The sequence below is a fragment of the Sapajus apella genome, unplaced genomic scaffold (assembly GCF_009761245.1).
Source record: "Sapajus apella isolate SASKATOON/1434 unplaced genomic scaffold, GSC_monkey_1.0 scaffold1, whole genome shotgun sequence".
In the NCBI taxonomy this organism is placed as follows: domain Eukaryota; kingdom Metazoa; phylum Chordata; class Mammalia; order Primates; family Cebidae; genus Sapajus; species Sapajus apella.
The window spans coordinates 73395917-73415907 of NW_022436941.1; the positions used below are offsets into that span (position 1 = coordinate 73395917).

The following is a 19991-nucleotide window of genomic DNA, read 5'->3' on the forward strand; positions in this document are numbered from 1 at the left end:
AAAAAAAAAAAAAAAAAAAAAAAAAAAAAAAAAAAAAAAAAAAAAAAGAATAAGCTTTGTAACACATGCTGACCATTGTTAATGTATTAATGTATTGTATATTTCAAAATTGCTGAAAGAATACATTGTTAATGTTTTCACCACACTAAAAAAGTAGTGAATAAAGACATTAATTGGCTTGATTGAATCTTTCTACAATACATAGAGCAAAATATCACATAGTAACCTATAAATATATACAATTACTATTTGTCAATTAAAAATGAGATTATTTTAAAAGTTAGAAAAGTGGTTACTATTAGGAGATGAGGGAGAAGTAACCAGAATGGGGCAAGAGGTGAATTTATAGGTAATGGCAATTTTTTGTTTCTTCATCTGGGTGATGGGTATACAGATATATTTTGTTTGTAAAATTCAGCTAGCTGTATACTTATGCGCATTATATATAGTTAATAAGGGCACATTCTGTTTGTATATTATACTTAAAAGTTTAAAAGTTAAAAAAGAATCTTCCCAGACTTTATCTCAGACCAAGCAATTCTGAATCTGTAGGTGTGGGGCCTGGGAATTAGTATTTTTTAAAGTCCCCTCTGTGACCCTAATGTGCAGTTGGGAGCGAAAACCACTCCTATAATGGAACACAAATTGATTCAATCTTTTATTTATCCACTTATTTCACAAACTTTAATGACCAGTTACTATATGCTTACTATATATTCTTAGCCTCTGAGTATATAAAGATAAATAAGACAGTCTCTAAAGAGCTTAGATTTGGCAAAGGAGAGGCAAATAAATAAACACCAATTGAAAATACAAGCAAACTACTTACAAGATCCAGAGGAGAAAGTGATTTGTCAAAGAAGAAGTTATTCATATTTATTCATTTATTTAAAAAAATATTTGGGTACCTATGCTGTTTGAACATGGAGATACAAACGTAAATGGACAGGATCACTACCTTCAAGAAAATTACAGTATAAGGATACACAAAGAAGAAAAAATATATATATATAACCTAATATCATACTATTAGGGAAGTGTGAAAAGGGTGCACATAGGTATTCGCTAGGGAGTCAGAGAACATAGTACACCAAGTTGCTGACTTAGAACTACGATGATACAAACTTGAACTCTTCCAAGAGTAGTGGGGATAAAAATTAATATTCTGCATGACTGCTTCTCAAACTAATGCACATACAAATCACCTAGGGATCTTGTTAAAATGCAGATTCTAATTAAAAATGTGTAGGATAGGGCCTCAGACCCGGTATTTCTAACAAGTTCTCAACTGATGCTAATGCTACTGCTTCACAGATCACACTTTAAATAGTAAGGTTCTTAAGAGAGATTAGTCTCAAGAGAGAAGAGATTACAAAAAAATCTCGATAGCAGAAAGACCAAGAAAAAACAAACTGGAAAGTAGCCATTCGATTATCAACTAGATGGCCTTAGTGAGAGGGGTGCCAGTGGAGTGGTGGGCGGGAAACTAGATAATGTGTATTTAGAGATAAACAGGAAGCATGTAGGGGTAGGAAATAAAATGGAATGGTTTTGTTAGTTTTTACTCTCGAAGCAGGGAAGAGAAAGGAATACGGGTTGAAGAAATTTACTCTCATTTCATAAAAAACAAGCAGCCAGGTGATCCGCTGAGTGAGTTTGAAGTGTGAAGTAAACATGGTGGAGAGTGAGTAATAAGGAAGCACTGGAGACACAGAAGGGGGGGAATCTAGAAATCCATAATAATACCAACCAAATCCATAATAATACCAAGACTGTGTGATTCTGCTGAGATGCATCCAGTAGTCAAGATATAGGAATAGAGGAGGTGGGCTAGAAGAAAGTGGGATTGGTACTTTTTAAAAAGGGGTGGCCGGCGTGGTGGCTCACACCTATAATCCCAGCACTTTGGGAGGCCGAGGCGGGTGGATCACTAGGTCAAGAGATCGACACCATCCTGGTCAACATGGTGAAACCCCGTCTCTACTAAAAATACAAAAAATTAGCTGGGCATGGTGGCGCGTGCCTGTAATCCCAGCTACTCAGGAGGCTGAGGCAGGAGGATTGCCTGAACCCAGGAGGCGGAGGTTGCGGTGAGCCGAGATCGCGCCATTGCACTCCAGCCTGGGTAACAAGAGCGAAACTCTGTCTCAAAAAATAAAATAAAATAAAATAAAAAAATAAAAAGGGTAGAGGCAAGGGATTAGAAATCCCAGGAAGTTAGAATACATGTAAGGGTCCCTATTCTCTAGGGAGAGAAGCTAGGAAACGTTTTGGATTTGTATCTCCCCTGAGTCCTTTTATCTTTTTTTTTTTTCAGACGGAGTCTTGCTCTTGTCATCCAGGCTGGAGTACAATGGTTCGACTTTGGCTCACTGCAACCTCCCTGCCTCCTGGATTCAAGTGATTCTCCTGCCTCAGCCTCCCAAGTAGCTGGGATTACAGGCACCCGCCACCATGCCCAGCTAATTTTTGTATCTTTAGTAGAGACGGGGTTTCACCATGTTGGCCAGGCTGGTCTCGAACTCCTGACCTCAGGTTATCCATCCGCCTTGGCCTCCCAAAGTGCTGGGATTACAGGCATAAACCACTGCTCCCGGCCTGAGTCCTTCTTTCAAATGAACAACTAGAGGCATTGTTGGAAATACATTACTAGGAAAAGATCCTACTGTATGTAAACTTGTTGAAAATTAAATTGTTAAATATCATTCTCCAGCTTAAATATTAAGCACTGAGTAAACACATATGTAGGTTTAACATACAAAGTAACAAACAGCTTTAATAGATTCCAGATGTTTCCTTACCAATAGAAGCAATACTACAAATTTTCAGTAAAATTATACTTTGAACGGCTCCTTGCTGGTAGGCTAGTCTAGTCTCTCATCCTACTGCTTAAATGGAAAAATGACCAAAGGATAATAGAGTACTTCAAGCACATCCAGGTGAAAAGTTATATATCAAGAGTACTGATTTTTAAATAGATAATGATTTCACACTGACATCCTATCTGGCTGGCAGCTATACCCATTATAATTCAAACTGGGCAGTGACTTTCCTTTAAATATAACTATCCTTTTTGCAACATTATAATTTTCAGTATTTTTGGAGCTTTCTTGTGTTTTGTTGTTGTTGTTTTCTTTAACCATAAAGTTAGCTCCAGAGACTTGCTGTCATAAATAATCGAAAGTACTAATGATTTGGAAATGTTTTAAAATTTTTATTTTTTTAGAGACAGGTTCTTGCTTTGTCACCCAGGCATGATCATAGCTCTCTGCAGTCTAGAACTCCTAGGCTCAAGCAATCCTCCCACCTCAGCCTTCTGAGCAGCTGGGATTACAGGCATGAGCCACTATGCCAGGCTCTGATTTTGGCAATTTTATGAACTGAAAAAATATGTGGTCATGAGACAGTCATGGAAATTTCTACACTAGAGAGAAAGACTGTTTCTTCCCTTTGAAATTCTCTACTCTCTCCTCTGTCCTAATCTTATTTTGTTTCTCTTTTTAGGTAGGAGAGAGAGGATGAAGGGGAAGTGGAGAATGTGAATATTAAAAATGTGGCGGAACAGGACAGTTATAAATATGTGCTGTTTGCACCATTTACAAAGGCACACTTTGCCAATTATTTTACCTTGAAGAATCCAATAATGTCCACAATACTCATGTTTACCTAAAATATTTAAGCCACCTTTGGAGACTTAGTTTTCTTATTTAATTTACTTTTCTTAGTAGACTTGCAATGCACTTGAATATAGCTTTTTCCTCTACAGTGAATATACAAATTATGTCATTTCAATTTTGTAAATTATACTGATTTATAAAAAGAGAAAAACTGCTAACATGAGTAAGTGAATATATATGTTCCTGTGTAAGAAATTACCATAAAAACTAAGCTTTACGTGTCTGTTCTTTAAGTCATCCAGTCTACGGTATTTTGTACAATAGCCCAAAACACTCTTCTATCAACCCATTCTCCATATTAAATACTATTTTGATGTATCATTTGCCTGTAAAACTTCAATAGCTCTCCAGTATTCCCATGATAGATCAGATTGCTAAATCTAGCTATCAATGCCATGTATGCTCATCAGGTCCATACTACAGCCAAGGAAATCTTTTAAAAATAAACCTTAATTGTAAGAGTGAACACAATTTTGGAAAATGCAAACTTTGACTTTTCTAAATATTAGGTAACCAAATTTTTAAAGACACTTATGAAAGGTACATTAAAAATAAACCAGTTCTTATACAAAATTTAGCTTTGCTAAATTACAATCTATCTTATAGGGTATATAAATATTTGAAATTTATTAAAACCTAAAAGACAGAGTTGGAGGCTTAAGGAACACTTAAATATAACAGAAATAAATGTTTGGTTGGTTCATCTATTAAAATTTTTAAATATATTTTTGTTACATTATAAACCTAACCTTTAAAAAAATTCTTAATTTTCAAAATCGGAAAACACATGCCTTGAATGAGTGGAATAAAACATTATGTATCCATAATTATATTCATAATTTAATTAAAAGTTACAGACCTAATGAGAGGTCTTCAACTCTATGAATTTAGAAGCATGCATATGATCACTAAAATCTTTAGTCTATGTTAGCTACTATATATAGTATATACAATATAATCTAGCATATACAATTACTCAACGGCGATTACTTGAGTGTCAGGTGAACATTGCTGGAGAAAAGATATTTAAGATGACCCTTAAGTGCCATTTTTAAATGTTAAAAGCTTTGCTTTTAGTGGAAATTTCTGGGAATCATTTTTATTTGATTTCATAAAGAAAAAAATTGAGGGAGCTATGCAATGACAGTGTGAAAATTTAAGTCTTTCTACATGTGGTTAAGAAACATGATAGAGAAACAGAATGTTATTTAACTGTAGTTACATTCATCTTATCCCCAAATAGTATTTGAAGAAAACAAATACTATTGTTTTTTAAAGCAATATTATTTAAAATGTATACTATAAAGTTGAAATAGAATCACAAAGGAGATAATTTTTCAATTAAGTTGAATTTCAGGAGAATAAAATGTTGAGTCATAAATCTAACAAACTTTCATCACCAGACAGTAAATTGTTCATCATTTGCTGAAATTTATTTTATGATACTACTGAACTTAGGATGGTCATACGGTATTTGGTAAATCAGACTCGAAAAGATATTTAAGAATGTTTTCAGGCCCACGCATTTTCTTCATCAGCCTGACAAATTTCACTCACTTACATTATTTGAGGAGGTCTCTTTTCTTTCTATACAGTTAATCTACTGTTCTCATCGGTATTTAACAAATACATTATTCCACATATAGCTAATACACTATTACCTTATAAACTTATAGAGCCTTCCTAAAAAAGGATGAGAGAGAAATAAAATGGAATTGGACTCATAGGATCATTGCTATGTTTACTTTAAGCTTGGTCTGTTTCCTTTAAGGCCCACTAACGGGCCAATTTGTAAAACTATTATATTTATCAAACATTATGAAAATAGTATTTTAAAAATTAGCTGAAGAGAGGATTCAATCTGAATTAAAGTGAAATATAAAAATACAAAAACTCTGATATCTTGCACAGTAACTGACTCACCTGCGGCTGACTGATTTCTTCTCCACTTCTCCCTCTCCAGCTGATTTAACATTCGTACTTGTGTCCTTTTTTAATTTTTTGGCAATTCTTTCTCTCATCAGGTTCTTTTCATCACCATCAATATATTCATCATGCTCTACACTTTCATCTTCTCCATCCTGTAGAAATGGAAAATGAATATTTGCTAGACACTCAATTTCCCCTTTCACTTCTAGAGGTCTGTTGCGTCCACTGAATCTCCTTATTGCATTCTAAACTAGGTTTGATTTTTTTGTTTTGTTTTCTTTGAATTATAAGCCCTTGAAGAATGTGCTACAGGTGGGAATACCCCTTGGTTCTGCTCTAAGCCAACTATGTAAATATGGGATACCCCCAGGAAAGGCTGTTTGTTCAATTCATGCCCATCTTCCCAGTGGTTGTCCCTTGACATCAGTCCTTTTCCTCTAATGTGTCCTCTATTATATTGCCAATGGTGATCTTCCTGAAATGCAAAACTGATCATAGCATTCTTCTTTTTAACAAACACCCTTCAACTGTTCCTCACTTCCTTTTAAGAAAAATTCAAACCTCTCACCATTGCCTATGAAGCTCTGCAATGAAGCTCTGGCCTGTCACCATACCCTATTTACACTGGCCAGCTCTCAGCTCTTAGAACACACCAAACTCCCCTGCTTCAGACCATTTTGTATAGGCAGTTCCCTTTACCTTCAACATTCTTTTTCCCTGCTCTTCACAAGACAGATTCCTTCAAACTTTAAATCTCAGCTTGTATTTTCTAAATTAGGTATAATCTCTCCTTATTTCCATGTCTTAGCATACATTGTTCTCTGTCCTAGAGGGACCCCACTCTTCACCACTTTCTTTTCTGACTTAACTAACTCTTAACTCTCATATAAGACATAAACAGCATCATCTCTTCCAGGAAGGTTTTCTTGACAAGGTCAGATATTCATCCCCTATCTACTATTGACAGCCACGGAGAGCCTTCTCTTTTGACTGTGATAATATATAAATCTGTGTTCATGCATGGAAAGTTCTATGTAGTTCCTAGTGAATTATCTAATGCACAGATCAATGGGTTTTTATATAAAAAGTGGCATATGCATAATTTGAAAACTTGATCTCTTATGTATCAAAGGAATATCTTCCTTCTGTTTTATTAGCTTTATTAGCCACTACAAGTAATAAAGGTCACTACAGTCTTGAATGAGCATCTTTTGAAATGTGTATATAAAAAGGGGATACTACTATAAATGACTGATCCAAGCATTTCCCATACATCATGTAGGATGCCTACACCCCAACATTTAAACTTTTAACACAATAAAATTATAACATCTGAAGTTTGAGTATTAATGTAATGCTACGTGAGGGGGAGAAAAAAATGGACTAGAAATTCATACATAAGATTCTAATGTTGTAGGGAGATACACACACACACACAAACATACACATACACCCCTAGAGTAAGGAAATATTCTAATACCTAAATAGATCATTTCTATTTTTTGTATTTTTCCAAAATTTGACATACATAACTATAAAAGTAACATAGATTACGTTTTAAGAACAATTTATTTTTTATTTTATTTTATTTTTTTGTTGAGACGGAGTTTCACTCTTGTTACCCAGGCTGGAGTGCAATGGGTGCAATCTCGGCTCACCGCAACCTCCGCCTCCTGGGTTCGGGCAATTCTCCTGCCTCAACCTCCTCAGTAGCTGGGATTACAGGCACGCGCCACCATGCCCAGCTAATGTTTTTTTTGTATTTTTAGTAGAGACGGGGTTTCACCGTGTTGACCAGGATGGTCTTGATCTCTTGACCTCGTGATCCACCCGCCTCGGCCTCCCAAAGTGCTGGGATTACAGGCTTGAGCCACCGCGCCCGGCTAAGAACAATTTATTTTTTATAAAAATGTACTTTCTATAAATTGTTCAAACTATATCTCTGCTAAAATAAATACTTACATCATCCGAATCTCCTGAGGCATCACCTTTTTCACTATAAAAAAAAAATAAGCCAAACAAAATTTAGTTTCAAGGTAAAATTAATAAAGTTATTTTGTAACCAAAAAATCTAGAATAGTTTGCAGGGAATAATATTCCAAAAACTTATTTCAACATAGGAATTTAAGAAGGGCATTATAGAGCAGATGGAAACATTCTTTAGAGTCATTTTTTTATAAGTGGAGTAAGTATGATTCATTAGCAAATACATGAGTTCATTAGGAGTTGAAAGAAAAAAGCGAACAACAACCAACAGTGTTATTTTTCTGAACAATGGTCGGCAGAAAACAATTTATTCTATTGGCTTGAAGTATTCTGGCTGAAAAAACCCAAATCCTTCAAATAAAAGCATGTTAAGATTGTCTTAAAATATATTTTGAAAATGAGCTAAACTCAGTACAACAGCATTGTAGTCCACCTTGAGTTATTGGCCCAGTTTACCTTGTGCAATTACATCTAATACCAAGACATCTTCCATTCTCAAAGAGAAGCAACAAAGGTAGCAAGAAAACTTTCTATTAACTCCTCAAGTATGTGAGAATTTATAGTTAGTGGACTGGCCCCAAACTCGTAACTGCTTCACGAAAACCTTCAACTCTAATTTGTTCATTCGTGATACAATTAAGACAAAAATGCTTCAAAGAAAAAGCAAAACAACCTTGAATTAAACATTCAACTGTTGAAGTAAATAGTTTCTAATCCTAACTTGTAAAGGTTAAACAATTTTAAACGTCTAACTCATTCAACAGAGGTAGAAAGCAAGAGTGAAAGTGACTAGAGCGTTTGTTTCTCTCTATCATGCTTGAAGTTCTCTCCCTCTGTTATCAAAATGCTTTATTTTTCTGGCTGGCTTTAAAATTTTTGACTTATGAGGACCGATTGTTTACTCACAAAAGAAGCAAGAAAATTATCTGAGCCAGAAAATTAAGAACTTAGGATCATACCAACAACTGACTAACCTTTCTACAACGGGAACAGAACTGAGATGTGGATCATCTTTAAGCAAGTCATGACTACTTTTGCTTTTGCCCTTCATGCTCTGGAAAAGAATGTACAATATAATCATGAGTGAGGAAATAAACAGCATTCCTAAATGACAAGTTAACAAATTTACATAAAATCTAGCAATGACATAATAAGAAAAATACGTAGAAGAGCCTCTTGAACATGAGAATATTTATCAATGAACAAATATTTATTAAATGCTCTAATATCAAAGTTCGTGTTTTTAACAAATGTACATTTTAGAAGGGAAACAACACATAAAAAGGTTTAAGAAGTAGCATGATAAAACAATTACTGCTGCTATTAAGTATTATGTATATTCTTTGTGCTAGTTACTGTGCTCCAAATAGTCCTGCTACTCCTCTCTTCTTCTCTCCCCAAATTAAAGTATATGATGTGGGAATTATTAGCCTCATTTTACAGATAGTTAAAGAGATTAAGTAATTTTCTAGAGGTCACAAAGCTAGTCAGTGGTAGAGGATCTAGGGTTTATATCCAGGTCTGTCTGACAATAGTACCTATATATCGAAAATCTAAATGTACCAATTTTTCTTTTCCTCTAGGCCCCTATGAACCCAGAACACTGGCCTGGTTTCAGAGCTGTAATCCCCTGTTCTACAGACTTCCCTACTGCAGGGTGGGACACCTCAAACTTACCTTTTATCTTGAGGTGGGAAGCTGCTTACCACCCCAACTCCCAACTAATCATATAAAAGGGAATAGTAAGAGATTAGAGTTGATAGAAAGAATAATTCTACTTTAAAACATTTTGAAGACAATTTTATTAGGAAAAATTTATTATAAAATATGCCCGGCGCCAGTAATCCCAGCTACTTGGGAGGCTGAGGCAGAAGAATCGCTTGAACCTGAGAGGTAGAGGTTGCAGTGAGCTGAGACTGTGCTGCTGAACTCCAGCCTGAGCAACAGAGCAAGACTCCCTTTCAAAAAAAAAGAAGAAACAAAATATGTTAACTAAAATGTTTAAATGTTAGATACAGAGAGATGAAAACACCTCTTTCCCATAAGCTCCATTCACCACTTATAATTTGAAAAACAGGCTCTTAAAAAGATTTTTAAAATTTTTGTATTAATATGGAGTTCTCCATAAATTTAATCAATTAAAACATGCTTATAGTGCAATTTCGTAACATAAACTTTCTCCAACAGTTCATCTAAATATTATTCATAGTTTTAAAAAGTCATAGAATCTGAATTATGCAATTAATCTATATTTCTAATTTCATAAACTTACTTAAACCAAGGAGTGATGAAAAAGCAAAATGTAATCTAATTACTTGTAATGTTTGTCCAACTATGAAAAATGGGGGAAAATATTCACAAAACAGAGGGTGGTGTAGTAGAAAGAACACAGAACAAGAAGAAAGATGACGGTTGGACCAAATGAGTTTCAAAATCTAATATTCCACAACTCTATGGGGTTTAGTCCAAAACATGTACCATTTGTTGAAACACAGTGATCTCATGAGACCTCAGCTACATTGCCCACAAAATGGGAATAATAATAATAGCAGCCTTGCCTATTTCACATAAAAGAATTGATTATCTGCAAAAATGTACAGTGAACATCAAATAACTTAAACAAGAATAAAAGCCTGAACATCTTTTGTTCATGCTTTGCTTCCTTAAAATTCCTTCCTCCTGCATCTCTGGCCATAAGATTATCTTCATCTACACTCAGAAATAGTCTAATATATAATAATAGAGAATTAAGAATTTATAATTAACAATATAAACTAACATTCACAAAGAAGTGAAATAGTATTGCTCATTAATGGACCAAGAGCTTACTTAGAGATCTGAATTCTAATCTTGCTTTTACTATTTATTAGTGTAAGTCATTTTCTGATCTGTGGACTAAAAGGCTAGGAACCTCTGTTCATTGTTAATGTATTTTAAAAATGAGTTCTCATATTATATTCTTGAAAATCACTAAGAGAGATTTTGTTTCTCTCCATAAGAAATGATAAGTCTGTGAGGTAATTCATATGCTAATTAGCTCCATTTAGCTAATTTTAAAATTAATTAATTTTTTAAAGAAGGTTCTTGTCTTCCAAAACTTACTTTAAACTGTTGAAAGGAAAAAGCAAAAAACTTGTTTTACACTAACTTAAAATAAGACCTGACAATAGGAGGAACCCGTGTTTAATTTTAATAATCATTACCAATTAAAATTTTAATTAACTTTTAAAATGGAATTAGTATAAAAATATATGAAAAAGGCAAATTTTTAGGCCTCTCTTCCTGCTACAGTAGACTCTGGATCCTGCAAGGAGAGAAAGCACATTGGAGATGAACTGAAGAAATTAGGAGACAATCCTAAAGAGGATGAAAATGAATTCGGACATTTCCCTTTAATGCCTACTCTTTCTGAATGACCTACTTTAAGGTTCTTACTTATACTGTCAGGTAACAACGAATTTAAAGGAAGAACAAACACCAAATATCTTTTTAAATGTTTTAAAATTGCTTAAAATAAGCTGGCTAATTAAAAGTTTTAGCTGATGAATGAAATACTAGATATACTTAGTAAATTCAGTGTTAGGAGCGTCACAGAAAATTCAAAACTATCTGCAAACAAATGTAAAAATGAAAATCAGAGGAAACATAGAAAAAATAAGTTATCTGGCACTTTATATCCAAGAACAAAGAGGCAGTAAAACAGTAGGAACTAAATAGAGTACAGGCAGAAGGGGGCAGAGGGAGAAAGGAGAAGGAGTGCGGAGAGTGACAGCGGAGACAGGGAGAGAAAGAAGAAAGAAAGGAAGGAAGGGAGAAAGAGAGGAAGGGAGTGAGGAAGGAAAGGAGGGAGGGAGGAAGAAAGACGGAAGCGAGAAAGGGAGGGAGGAAGGGAGGAAGACAGGGAGGAAAGGAGGGGAGGAGGGAGGAAAAGAGGTAGGGTAAGGAGGGGGAGAGAAGGAGGAAGGTACACAGGAGCAACATTGACCAAGAAGCTGGAAGGTCTGGGGCTCAATCTCTAACTGTATGGACAGTTAATTTTATGAGTCAACTTGGCTAGGCAATAGTGCCCAACTGTTTAGTCAAACACCAGTCTAGAGTTGCTATGAAAATATATTTTAGATGGGATTAGTATTTAAATTAGTAGGCTTTGAGAAGGCAGATTACCCTCCAAAACATGGGTGGGCCCCATCTAATCAGCTGATGGCCTTAAGAGCAAAAACTGAGGTTTCCCAAGGAAGAAAAAATTCTGCCTCAAGACTGTAACAAAGAAACCCTGCCTGAGTTTCCAGCCCGTGTATTCTGAACTTATCAACTATTCTCTGAGTCTCCAGCTTGCAGGCCTACTCTACATATTTTAGAATTGCCAGCTCTCACAATTCCATGAGCCAATTCCTATAAAGAGATAGAGTGATAGATCAACAGATAAATGGATCTATTTTATTCTCATTCTCTCTCTCACACACATTCTATTGAATGCTTCTGTTTCTCTGGAGAACCCTGACTGATACACTCTGAGACCTTTGGCATAGAATCAGAAAAATTTATTAGTTAAAAAAGGGATTTTAGAAGCCACAATCTGTTCTCCCATGCAACGCAGGAATCTCCTTGACATCACTGCTGACTGGTCAACCATGTCTCAACATCTCAAATGAGCTTATTAATACACACACATGCACACGCACATGCACACAAACACATTTCTTTTTAAATGGCTTATATTATTAGAAAATTCTCTGATTGGAGAGAAAAAAAAAATCTGTGTGTATTTTCCAACCATTCAACCAAGCCTATTTCTACCTTCTAGAACTACAAATAAGGACTATTATTAGGCATACTATATAAAGTTCGTTTAGACATACGTTAGACAGAATAATGGGTTCCTACAATGTCCACGTCCTAATCCCTCAGAACCTATGAATGTATTACCTTATATGGCAAAAGAGACTTCACATACAAATGAAAGATTCTGAGGAGGGGACATCATCCTGGATTATCAAGATGGGTGTAGATGTAATTTTACAAGAGTCCTTACAAGTGAAAGAGGGAGGCACCAGAGTTAATTTTACAGTGATGCAGCATGGAAAAAAGTTTACCAGTTACTGCTGGCTTTGATGATAGAAGAAGGGGCACACCAAAGAACAGAGGCCGTCTCTAGAAGTGGAAAAAGGCAAGAGACTAGATTCTCCGCAGAGCCTCCAGAAAGAAGGCCCTGCAAACTGATATTTAGCCCAGTGAAACCTATTGCAGACTTCTGATCTCCAGAAATATAAGATACTAAATTTGTTTTGCTTAAAGCCACGAAATTTATGGCAATTTGTTAAAACAGCAATACGAAATTAATAAAATGTTAGTACCTTTGTAAAATTAGCTAAGTCTAAGCAACTAGAAAGACAAGCAAATTAAAGTTGAATAAAATTTGATGAGGCAGAGACATTTTACTAATTACATTTTTTAACATTTCTGACTTCCTCTTTGCAAACAGCCTAGCAGCATTCTCCATGCTATGCCCACCTCCCAAGCTTTTTTGGGAAAGTTTAATTTCATAAAATAAACTAGAATAGGACAAAACATTCTTAACTTTATTCTCAAAAGTGGTGAAATTGTCTATCAAGATAACTTTTTCTAGGTGAGGAAAAAGCCCTTCTCTAACTCTGGATTTGAAGTAAAAATGTTAATATGTCTTGCAGGGAAAGAAATACTTTGTGCGTCACTGTGAATGTCGTACAATTGATTACTGTATAAAAATCTAGCTATTGAGATACTTTTAAAATGGGCCTGTTTGACTTACCACATGAAAACTAGTTGTCTTGATTGTAAGCTTTAACTTGAAAAACACTTCCTGACATTTTTATTTAAGTTATATGTAAAGATTCATGAATAAATTTTAAACCAATATAGACGTTTAAATAAAAGTATTGTTTAAGAAAGCAACATGAGGGAGCAATATTCCAGATAAAAATATTTCAAATATTTGAAGTCTAGGATCATATTTTCACTTAGTTTTATTTCTCCAAAGTGTTAATATATCCAGTTCCTCCCTGCATTCCCTATGTGAGGCGGTTTTTGGCATCATCTTCGTTCTCCTCACCAACTTCCCGTCCTCTGGATGCATCTAGTTTGTCAAGATCTTTCTTAAGTATGTTCAGAATTGGACAAAATGCTACAAGTATAATCTAAACAATGCAGAGAATGTTAAATTCCTTATTCCAGAGCTCTTACGCTTAGTAATTCAGCTAGGACTTAAAGGACATTATGTCATACCTGAAGCTGATTGTATTGAACTCAAGTACGGAATTCACATGTACTCCTATTACGTTTCCACTTACTCGTTCAAATAGGCACTGGTTAACAACAAAGCACCCTTTGGGCAGAAGTATTCAATTAGCTATAAATCTATCTGACTGTACTATCTCCCAGATCACATTTCTTCATGTTGTCCGCAAGAATATCATGAGAGAGTCTGACAATGTGCTTTTCTGAACTCAAGATATGATTATTATGGCATCCCCTTATCATGCAATCCTATCAAAGAGGAAATGAAGTCAGTCTGGCAAGTCACTTAACCAGAGGCTCAGTTTCCTCAAGAAAGGAAGGTGGAAAAATCCCTTTGAGCTACAAAATTCTATGATTCTAAGAGATTTTATCAGGTAGTAGAAAGATACTGAAATAAATAATGAAGGAAAGCTAACCCATGTGGGAGAGGCACCTTGCATGAATAAGTGAGTGGGGTGAAGGGGTGTCTGTAATCCCACACTGATAATCGATAAACCAGAGAGGACTCTATCTTATTTCTCCTTTCACATAAAGTAAAGCCTCAATTCAGACTTTACCAATTATTAACTCGTGATTGGGCAGAAAGGTTATGGAATAAAGATTAATACTGTGCAGTCACTGAAGAAAGAAACTTGATAAGCAAATGAAAAATTAAACAATTATTTTTAAGTCCTTTAGAAATACTTAATTTTATGCAACCACTGAAACTGCAAATTATTCTTAGTCATTAAAACAGATACTTATTTGGCTTTGGCTCCAGACGTTTCATATATTTAAAAATAGTAAAGCTAAATTTTGAAGGAATATATTCTACTAGCCACAGTTTTCCAACATTCTTTCTCTTCTTACCAAGGTATCTGAACAGTGCTGGTAGTGTAAAAAAACTGTATATAAGCAAAATTAAACAAAAATACACTTCTACTTGGATTCTCTCCAGAATTTATACAATATACTCAAAAACAATTTCCCTTTCTCTAAGCCAGTAAATTTCAACAGTATTGTTCTTGTTACTCTATTTTATCCAACTAAACTTACCTCCTTGTCCATTACATAAAGCAAACAGAAAAGTTAAATTCTGTAGGCTAGAGATTCTTCAGTGTGCCAAGATCCAATTGCATGTGAAAAATGGGGTTTTTGGTAGGTAATAATGAGGCTGGCGGCACAAGCCACTATCTAGGAGGCTGAGGCTAGGCTGCAAAGCCACTGTCTAGAACTCTATGGGAGTGCTCAGGAAGGGCAGTAGCCAATTGTGTCAAGATTATGGCTTCTTACCCAAAAATGCTGAGCTGATAATGAAGTTACCAACAGCCCTCTAGATTGGGCATAAGAGCATGAGATTCTACATAACAGTTATGATCACATTAGTAAATTTTATATTTTGTAGCTCTCTACAAAATTATATATTATATATTATAATTGATATTTTAATATCAGAGAACTATTTTAAGTTCTATTTTAAGGCATTTGACTTTCAAAGACATTTTTCAATACTGTAAAATAAATCAAAATTAAAACTATCTATATCCTTAGAGCACTAAGTGGGACATATCGTTTTCTCATTACAGAAAGGAAAATTGAGGCTCAGAGAGACTAAGTTATCAAAGCTCACAGCGTATCAAAGGAAATTAAAGTTTTAATAGGAATGTGTATGACCCCAAATCCATGTTATTTCTACTCTAACACACTGCCACTCAAAAGCGGCACAGACTCTATCTGTAATGAGCTCACAGCTCAGGACTCTATACAATTAATACGTTATAAAGTAAAGGGTATAATGTTGGACTAATGTACAATGCAAACATAGGCATATGCTTCTTCCGTAATAAAGCAAAAAAGATGTGTTTAAAAGGAAAATGTAAAGTGTCATAAGAAAGGCAAAGGTTGGGTAAGAAAAAGAAAAAAAAATTTAAAGCTGAAAAAGACATTTAGAAAAGATGGCATTTCAGGTGTTGAAAACAAATATGACTTTGATAGCCAGAGATGGAATGGGACATTTCAGGTGGGAAAAAGAACATGAACGAAGGCACAAAAAACAGAAATGATGAGGCATACATATAGAGCAGCAAGTCATTCAGAGTTGCTAAAGCAGTCTTTCCTACATTTCCCTGGTATGAATTCCTCTGAAAGATACTGAATTCCTCTGGAAGATATCTATCCTTTGGAAGATACTGACACCAGGGAATATAAAGTCACAAAACAAGAAGTTTGAGAAGAAAAAGATAGTGAGTTAAGACTTGGCCGGGGCTTGAGAAACTAGTGTGCAGTAAGCAGCTGGAGAAGAGTAAACCAGCCTAGAGATGCAGACGTGAAAGTCAGATACAAGCATTTGATGATAACTTTATTCAAAAGCACCTCCTTATGAAAGAGCCAGATGAGAAAATTATGATGACACAATACTAGGATAATAATACTCATGTGATAATGAACTGTATTTGGGTTGTAATTTTCTTAGCAGAGAGAAAAGATTTTACTCAGTCCTTCTAAAAGTGTTTAAAGTGTTTCTCAGGTTTAGGAAAGAAAATAAAGAGCAAGACAGCACTATCTGTGATGGTATCCTTGTACATTTCAATCTGAAATGCAAATTGCTTTTGGAGTATAAGTCCACAATATTCAATATAATTTAAACATATCGTTTTTCTACTTTGTATAGTAGAAAGCAGACAAAAGATACACTTTGAACATTTAACACATCTGCTGTTACAAAGAGAAAAAATTCAAACTTATTTCCTAATAAAGTTAATCTCAAAGTAATTGTGAACAAAACTTACTTTAGACTAGAAATTTAATTTCAGCAAAAAAACTGACAGAAAAACTCCTTTCTCCTACCCTTGCTCTCCAAGGCTGCTCAACCTACTATCCAGGAACCTACGGGATTTAGGGAAGGACAATGGTCCAACTGCCTTCCCCAGCTGCCTTCTACCCCAGAATGCTACGCTACCAGCAAAATTTTTTTCACTGGTAAAAAATTTCACTAGCAGCATAGCATTCTAGGGTAGAAGGCAGCTTTGGGATGTCTTGGGCTTGAGGGAGACAGCTTCTATAGCATTCACAATCATATGACAGACTTAGCTAGCTTAAAAAAAAAAACAACCCTCAGTTCAAAATTCTGATTTCACCACCTCTTACTTGCATGATTGTGGACGAGTGATTTAACACCCTCTAAGTTTCACTTTCTTTATTCTACAAAATAAGAAAAATAATGTCTATATTGCAGGGTTGTTAAAAGAATTACATAAAGTAAATAGTACAATTAGCAGATAAGAAAATAAATTATTGTAAGGCAGTATCATAAATGCTTTGATGGCCACAGACCGATTATCATGGAAAGAAGTACCTAGCTTAGCCTGGGTGGGAGTTCAGTGGCAGGGGGAGGTAGAAGTAGAAGGTGATAGTAGAGCTAAATCTTAAAGAAAAAACAAAAAGTAGGCAAATAAAGGAGAGAGCACACTCCAGGCAAAAGGAAAAACAGGGGTGGGGGAACTGTGAGGAAGGTATGAGTATGCAAGAAAACTTGACATCTTTAGAAAACATCAAAGAAAAGGAACCCTGGCAGTTTCCAGATCTAACATTTGTGATTTTGTTCATTCACAAATATATCCACAGAATTATGACACATAGTAAATCATTCTGATGAGGCATAAATTTGAATCATGAACAATGCAAGACTAGAGCACTGACATCTAAACAAGATGACTCTTCAGATATTGAGGTGACAGAGTGGTGACATTAAAAACCTGGAAAATGGGCCAGGGATGGTGGCTTATGCCTATAATTGCAGCACTTTGGGAGGCTGATGCAGGTGGATCACGAGGTCAGAAGTTTGAGACCAGCCTGACCAACATGGTGAAACCCTGTCTCTACTAAAAATACAAGAATTAGCTGGGCATGGTGGTGCGTGCCTGTAATCCCAGCTACTCAGGAGGCTGAGGCAGGAGAATTGCTTGAATCTGGAAGGTGGAGGTTGCACTGAGCTGAGATTGTGCCACTGTACTCCAGCCTAGGCAACAGAGCAAGACTCCGTCTCAAAAAAAAGAAAAAATTGGGGAATGAAGTTTTTGTAAAAACAATGAATTTAGTTTTGACATCTAAAGTAGAGACGTTTCCTAAAGCAACTCTGAACAAGGGATAAGAGCTCAGAAGAAATATTCAGCCTTATCTCCTGGAGTTTAGAATGTTGGTATACAGGTAAGTGGAAACTGAACCTATAGCATCAAATAGATCACTCAAGGATACAGTAAAAAGCAAGAAAAAATTATGAGCAAAATATTTCATATACATGCCCATTTTAATTATATTTTAATGCCAGGGGTATTAAGTAGAGTGCTTACTAAACGTCCAACATTAGCCTACAGAAACCATGCTCACTGATAAGGGAACATACAGATAGAGAAGTAAAAACAAGAATAATGTGCTTTTAATTCAATTTATTGTTAGAGTTGGTTAGAAATAGATAATTACATTAAACAATTAAGACTAATAGGTTATAAAGTTTTCATTACAATAATAAAGACTATGAACCTAACCCTTTAGGTCCCAGTGTTCACTAATTTTCGAAAAAGAAAGGCATATCAGAATCTTTAGGACTACAAACCTTTGAAGATAATTTTCTTGTAGTATACATACCAGAATTACTGCTCTAAACAATGGCAAGACACTGTTTCAGTAATGAGTGTTATGATGCAAGCAATATTGAAGAAAACCACATGTAAAGACCTACAGGAAGGGCTGGCACAATAAAAAGGCCAGAAGGTACTGCATAATTCAAGGACATAGATTTAATAGTTACAAAGACCTGGGTTCAATTCCCAGCCATAGCTATTTATTGGTCATGTGACTTTGAGCAAATTATAAACTATAGCTAAATTTATTCATAAAATGAGGATAATAATATCACCCATCTCAAAGGGCTGTGATGAGAATGAAATAAACAAAATAGATATAAATAACATTAAAATGAATATAAGAGTTTTGGTCTCTGATTGTTTATAACAGTAATGACGATAATCATTATCATCTATCATACCAACTGAACAAATAGCAGTTAGGATCTAAATCATAAAGTTCAACCATTCAAAAAACTGCAAGTCTAATTCAAACTGATTTTTTTTTTAAATGCCAACATTAAAAATAAATAAACACTACAAATTTATGTGGGGAAATAATCTCAAAAGTTGCAAATATTACTGACCACAAATCAGTTTACAAATTCAATGAACACTGAGCCTGTCCCATGTAAAATGTGCTGGAGACACAATATATAGCAGGAGATACAATAATGAGTAGACCTTAATCTCTTTTACACGTTAGAACAAAGGGCAAATTACAGATTACCTGACTAACTCGATTTACTTCCTCCTCTTCTTCCTCAGCTTCTTCTCCAAATGAAAGTAAACTAAAATTTCTAATCCAAAAAAAAAAAAAAAATGAAAGAAAAAATAGAAAGAAAAGTTAAATCAAACATATTATTTTCAGAGCAAGAGAAGAGAATTTATAAGAATAAATACATTCTGACTATTTTATAAAAAACTGTATTACTTAGTATTCAGCAGAAGTATTCTAACAATCTATATTTTCAGTATGATGTTAAGGCTTTTGCCTCACAGCACCAATGTTTCCTACATTATACTAACTTTTAATGACCAAAATCCCTCCTGAGCATTATCATTAAATGTGGTAAGTTAAGCATGACAGAAATAGTTAAGCTTTTTATATTTATCAAAACTGGAAGCAAAATGGAGATTTCTGCAAAACTAATAAGTATATATCCCTGAGTGCTACAAACGGGAAGCAATTAATCTAGTATTTGGTGACATATGTTTTAATATTTTAAAATTAACAATATAATGTATACAAAATTGTCAGACAGAAAAAATATAAGCAATAAACAACTAAAATAGCCCACGAAGAGAAAAAGCTAGGTTTGTCTCCTCTGATTCATCAAACAAAGGAAATCTCAAGTAAGATAAACAATAAGTCACTAAAACTCTCTCTCAAATAGAAAAATTAAAGATGTGGTAGCAAAAACAGATTTTTTGTTTCCCAAAACCTAGAAGCAAGCAATAAGCAACATATCATTCCCAACATATTTGCTGGAAACCAAAAGCAAAACACACACACAAATTGACT

The 19991-nt window shown here is 34.8% G+C and overlaps 1 protein-coding gene across 3 annotated transcripts in view; it reads right to left on the reverse strand.

Moving 5' to 3' along the window:
* CWC27 (CWC27 spliceosome associated cyclophilin) overlaps window positions 1–19991 on the reverse strand; it is a 270125-nt gene that overhangs the window by 228897 nt on the left and 21237 nt on the right. For all 3 annotated transcript variants that reach the window (XM_032279751.1, XM_032279744.1, XM_032279760.1), the window contains exons 7-10: window positions 19197–19266; window positions 8567–8646; window positions 7569–7602; window positions 5601–5758 (exon numbers count right to left, since the gene is read on the reverse strand). In XM_032279751.1, the coding sequence (XP_032135642.1) occupies window positions 5601–5758; window positions 7569–7602; window positions 8567–8646; window positions 19197–19266 (342 nt within the window). The remainder of the gene's footprint in view (window positions 1–5600; window positions 5759–7568; window positions 7603–8566; window positions 8647–19196; window positions 19267–19991) is intronic.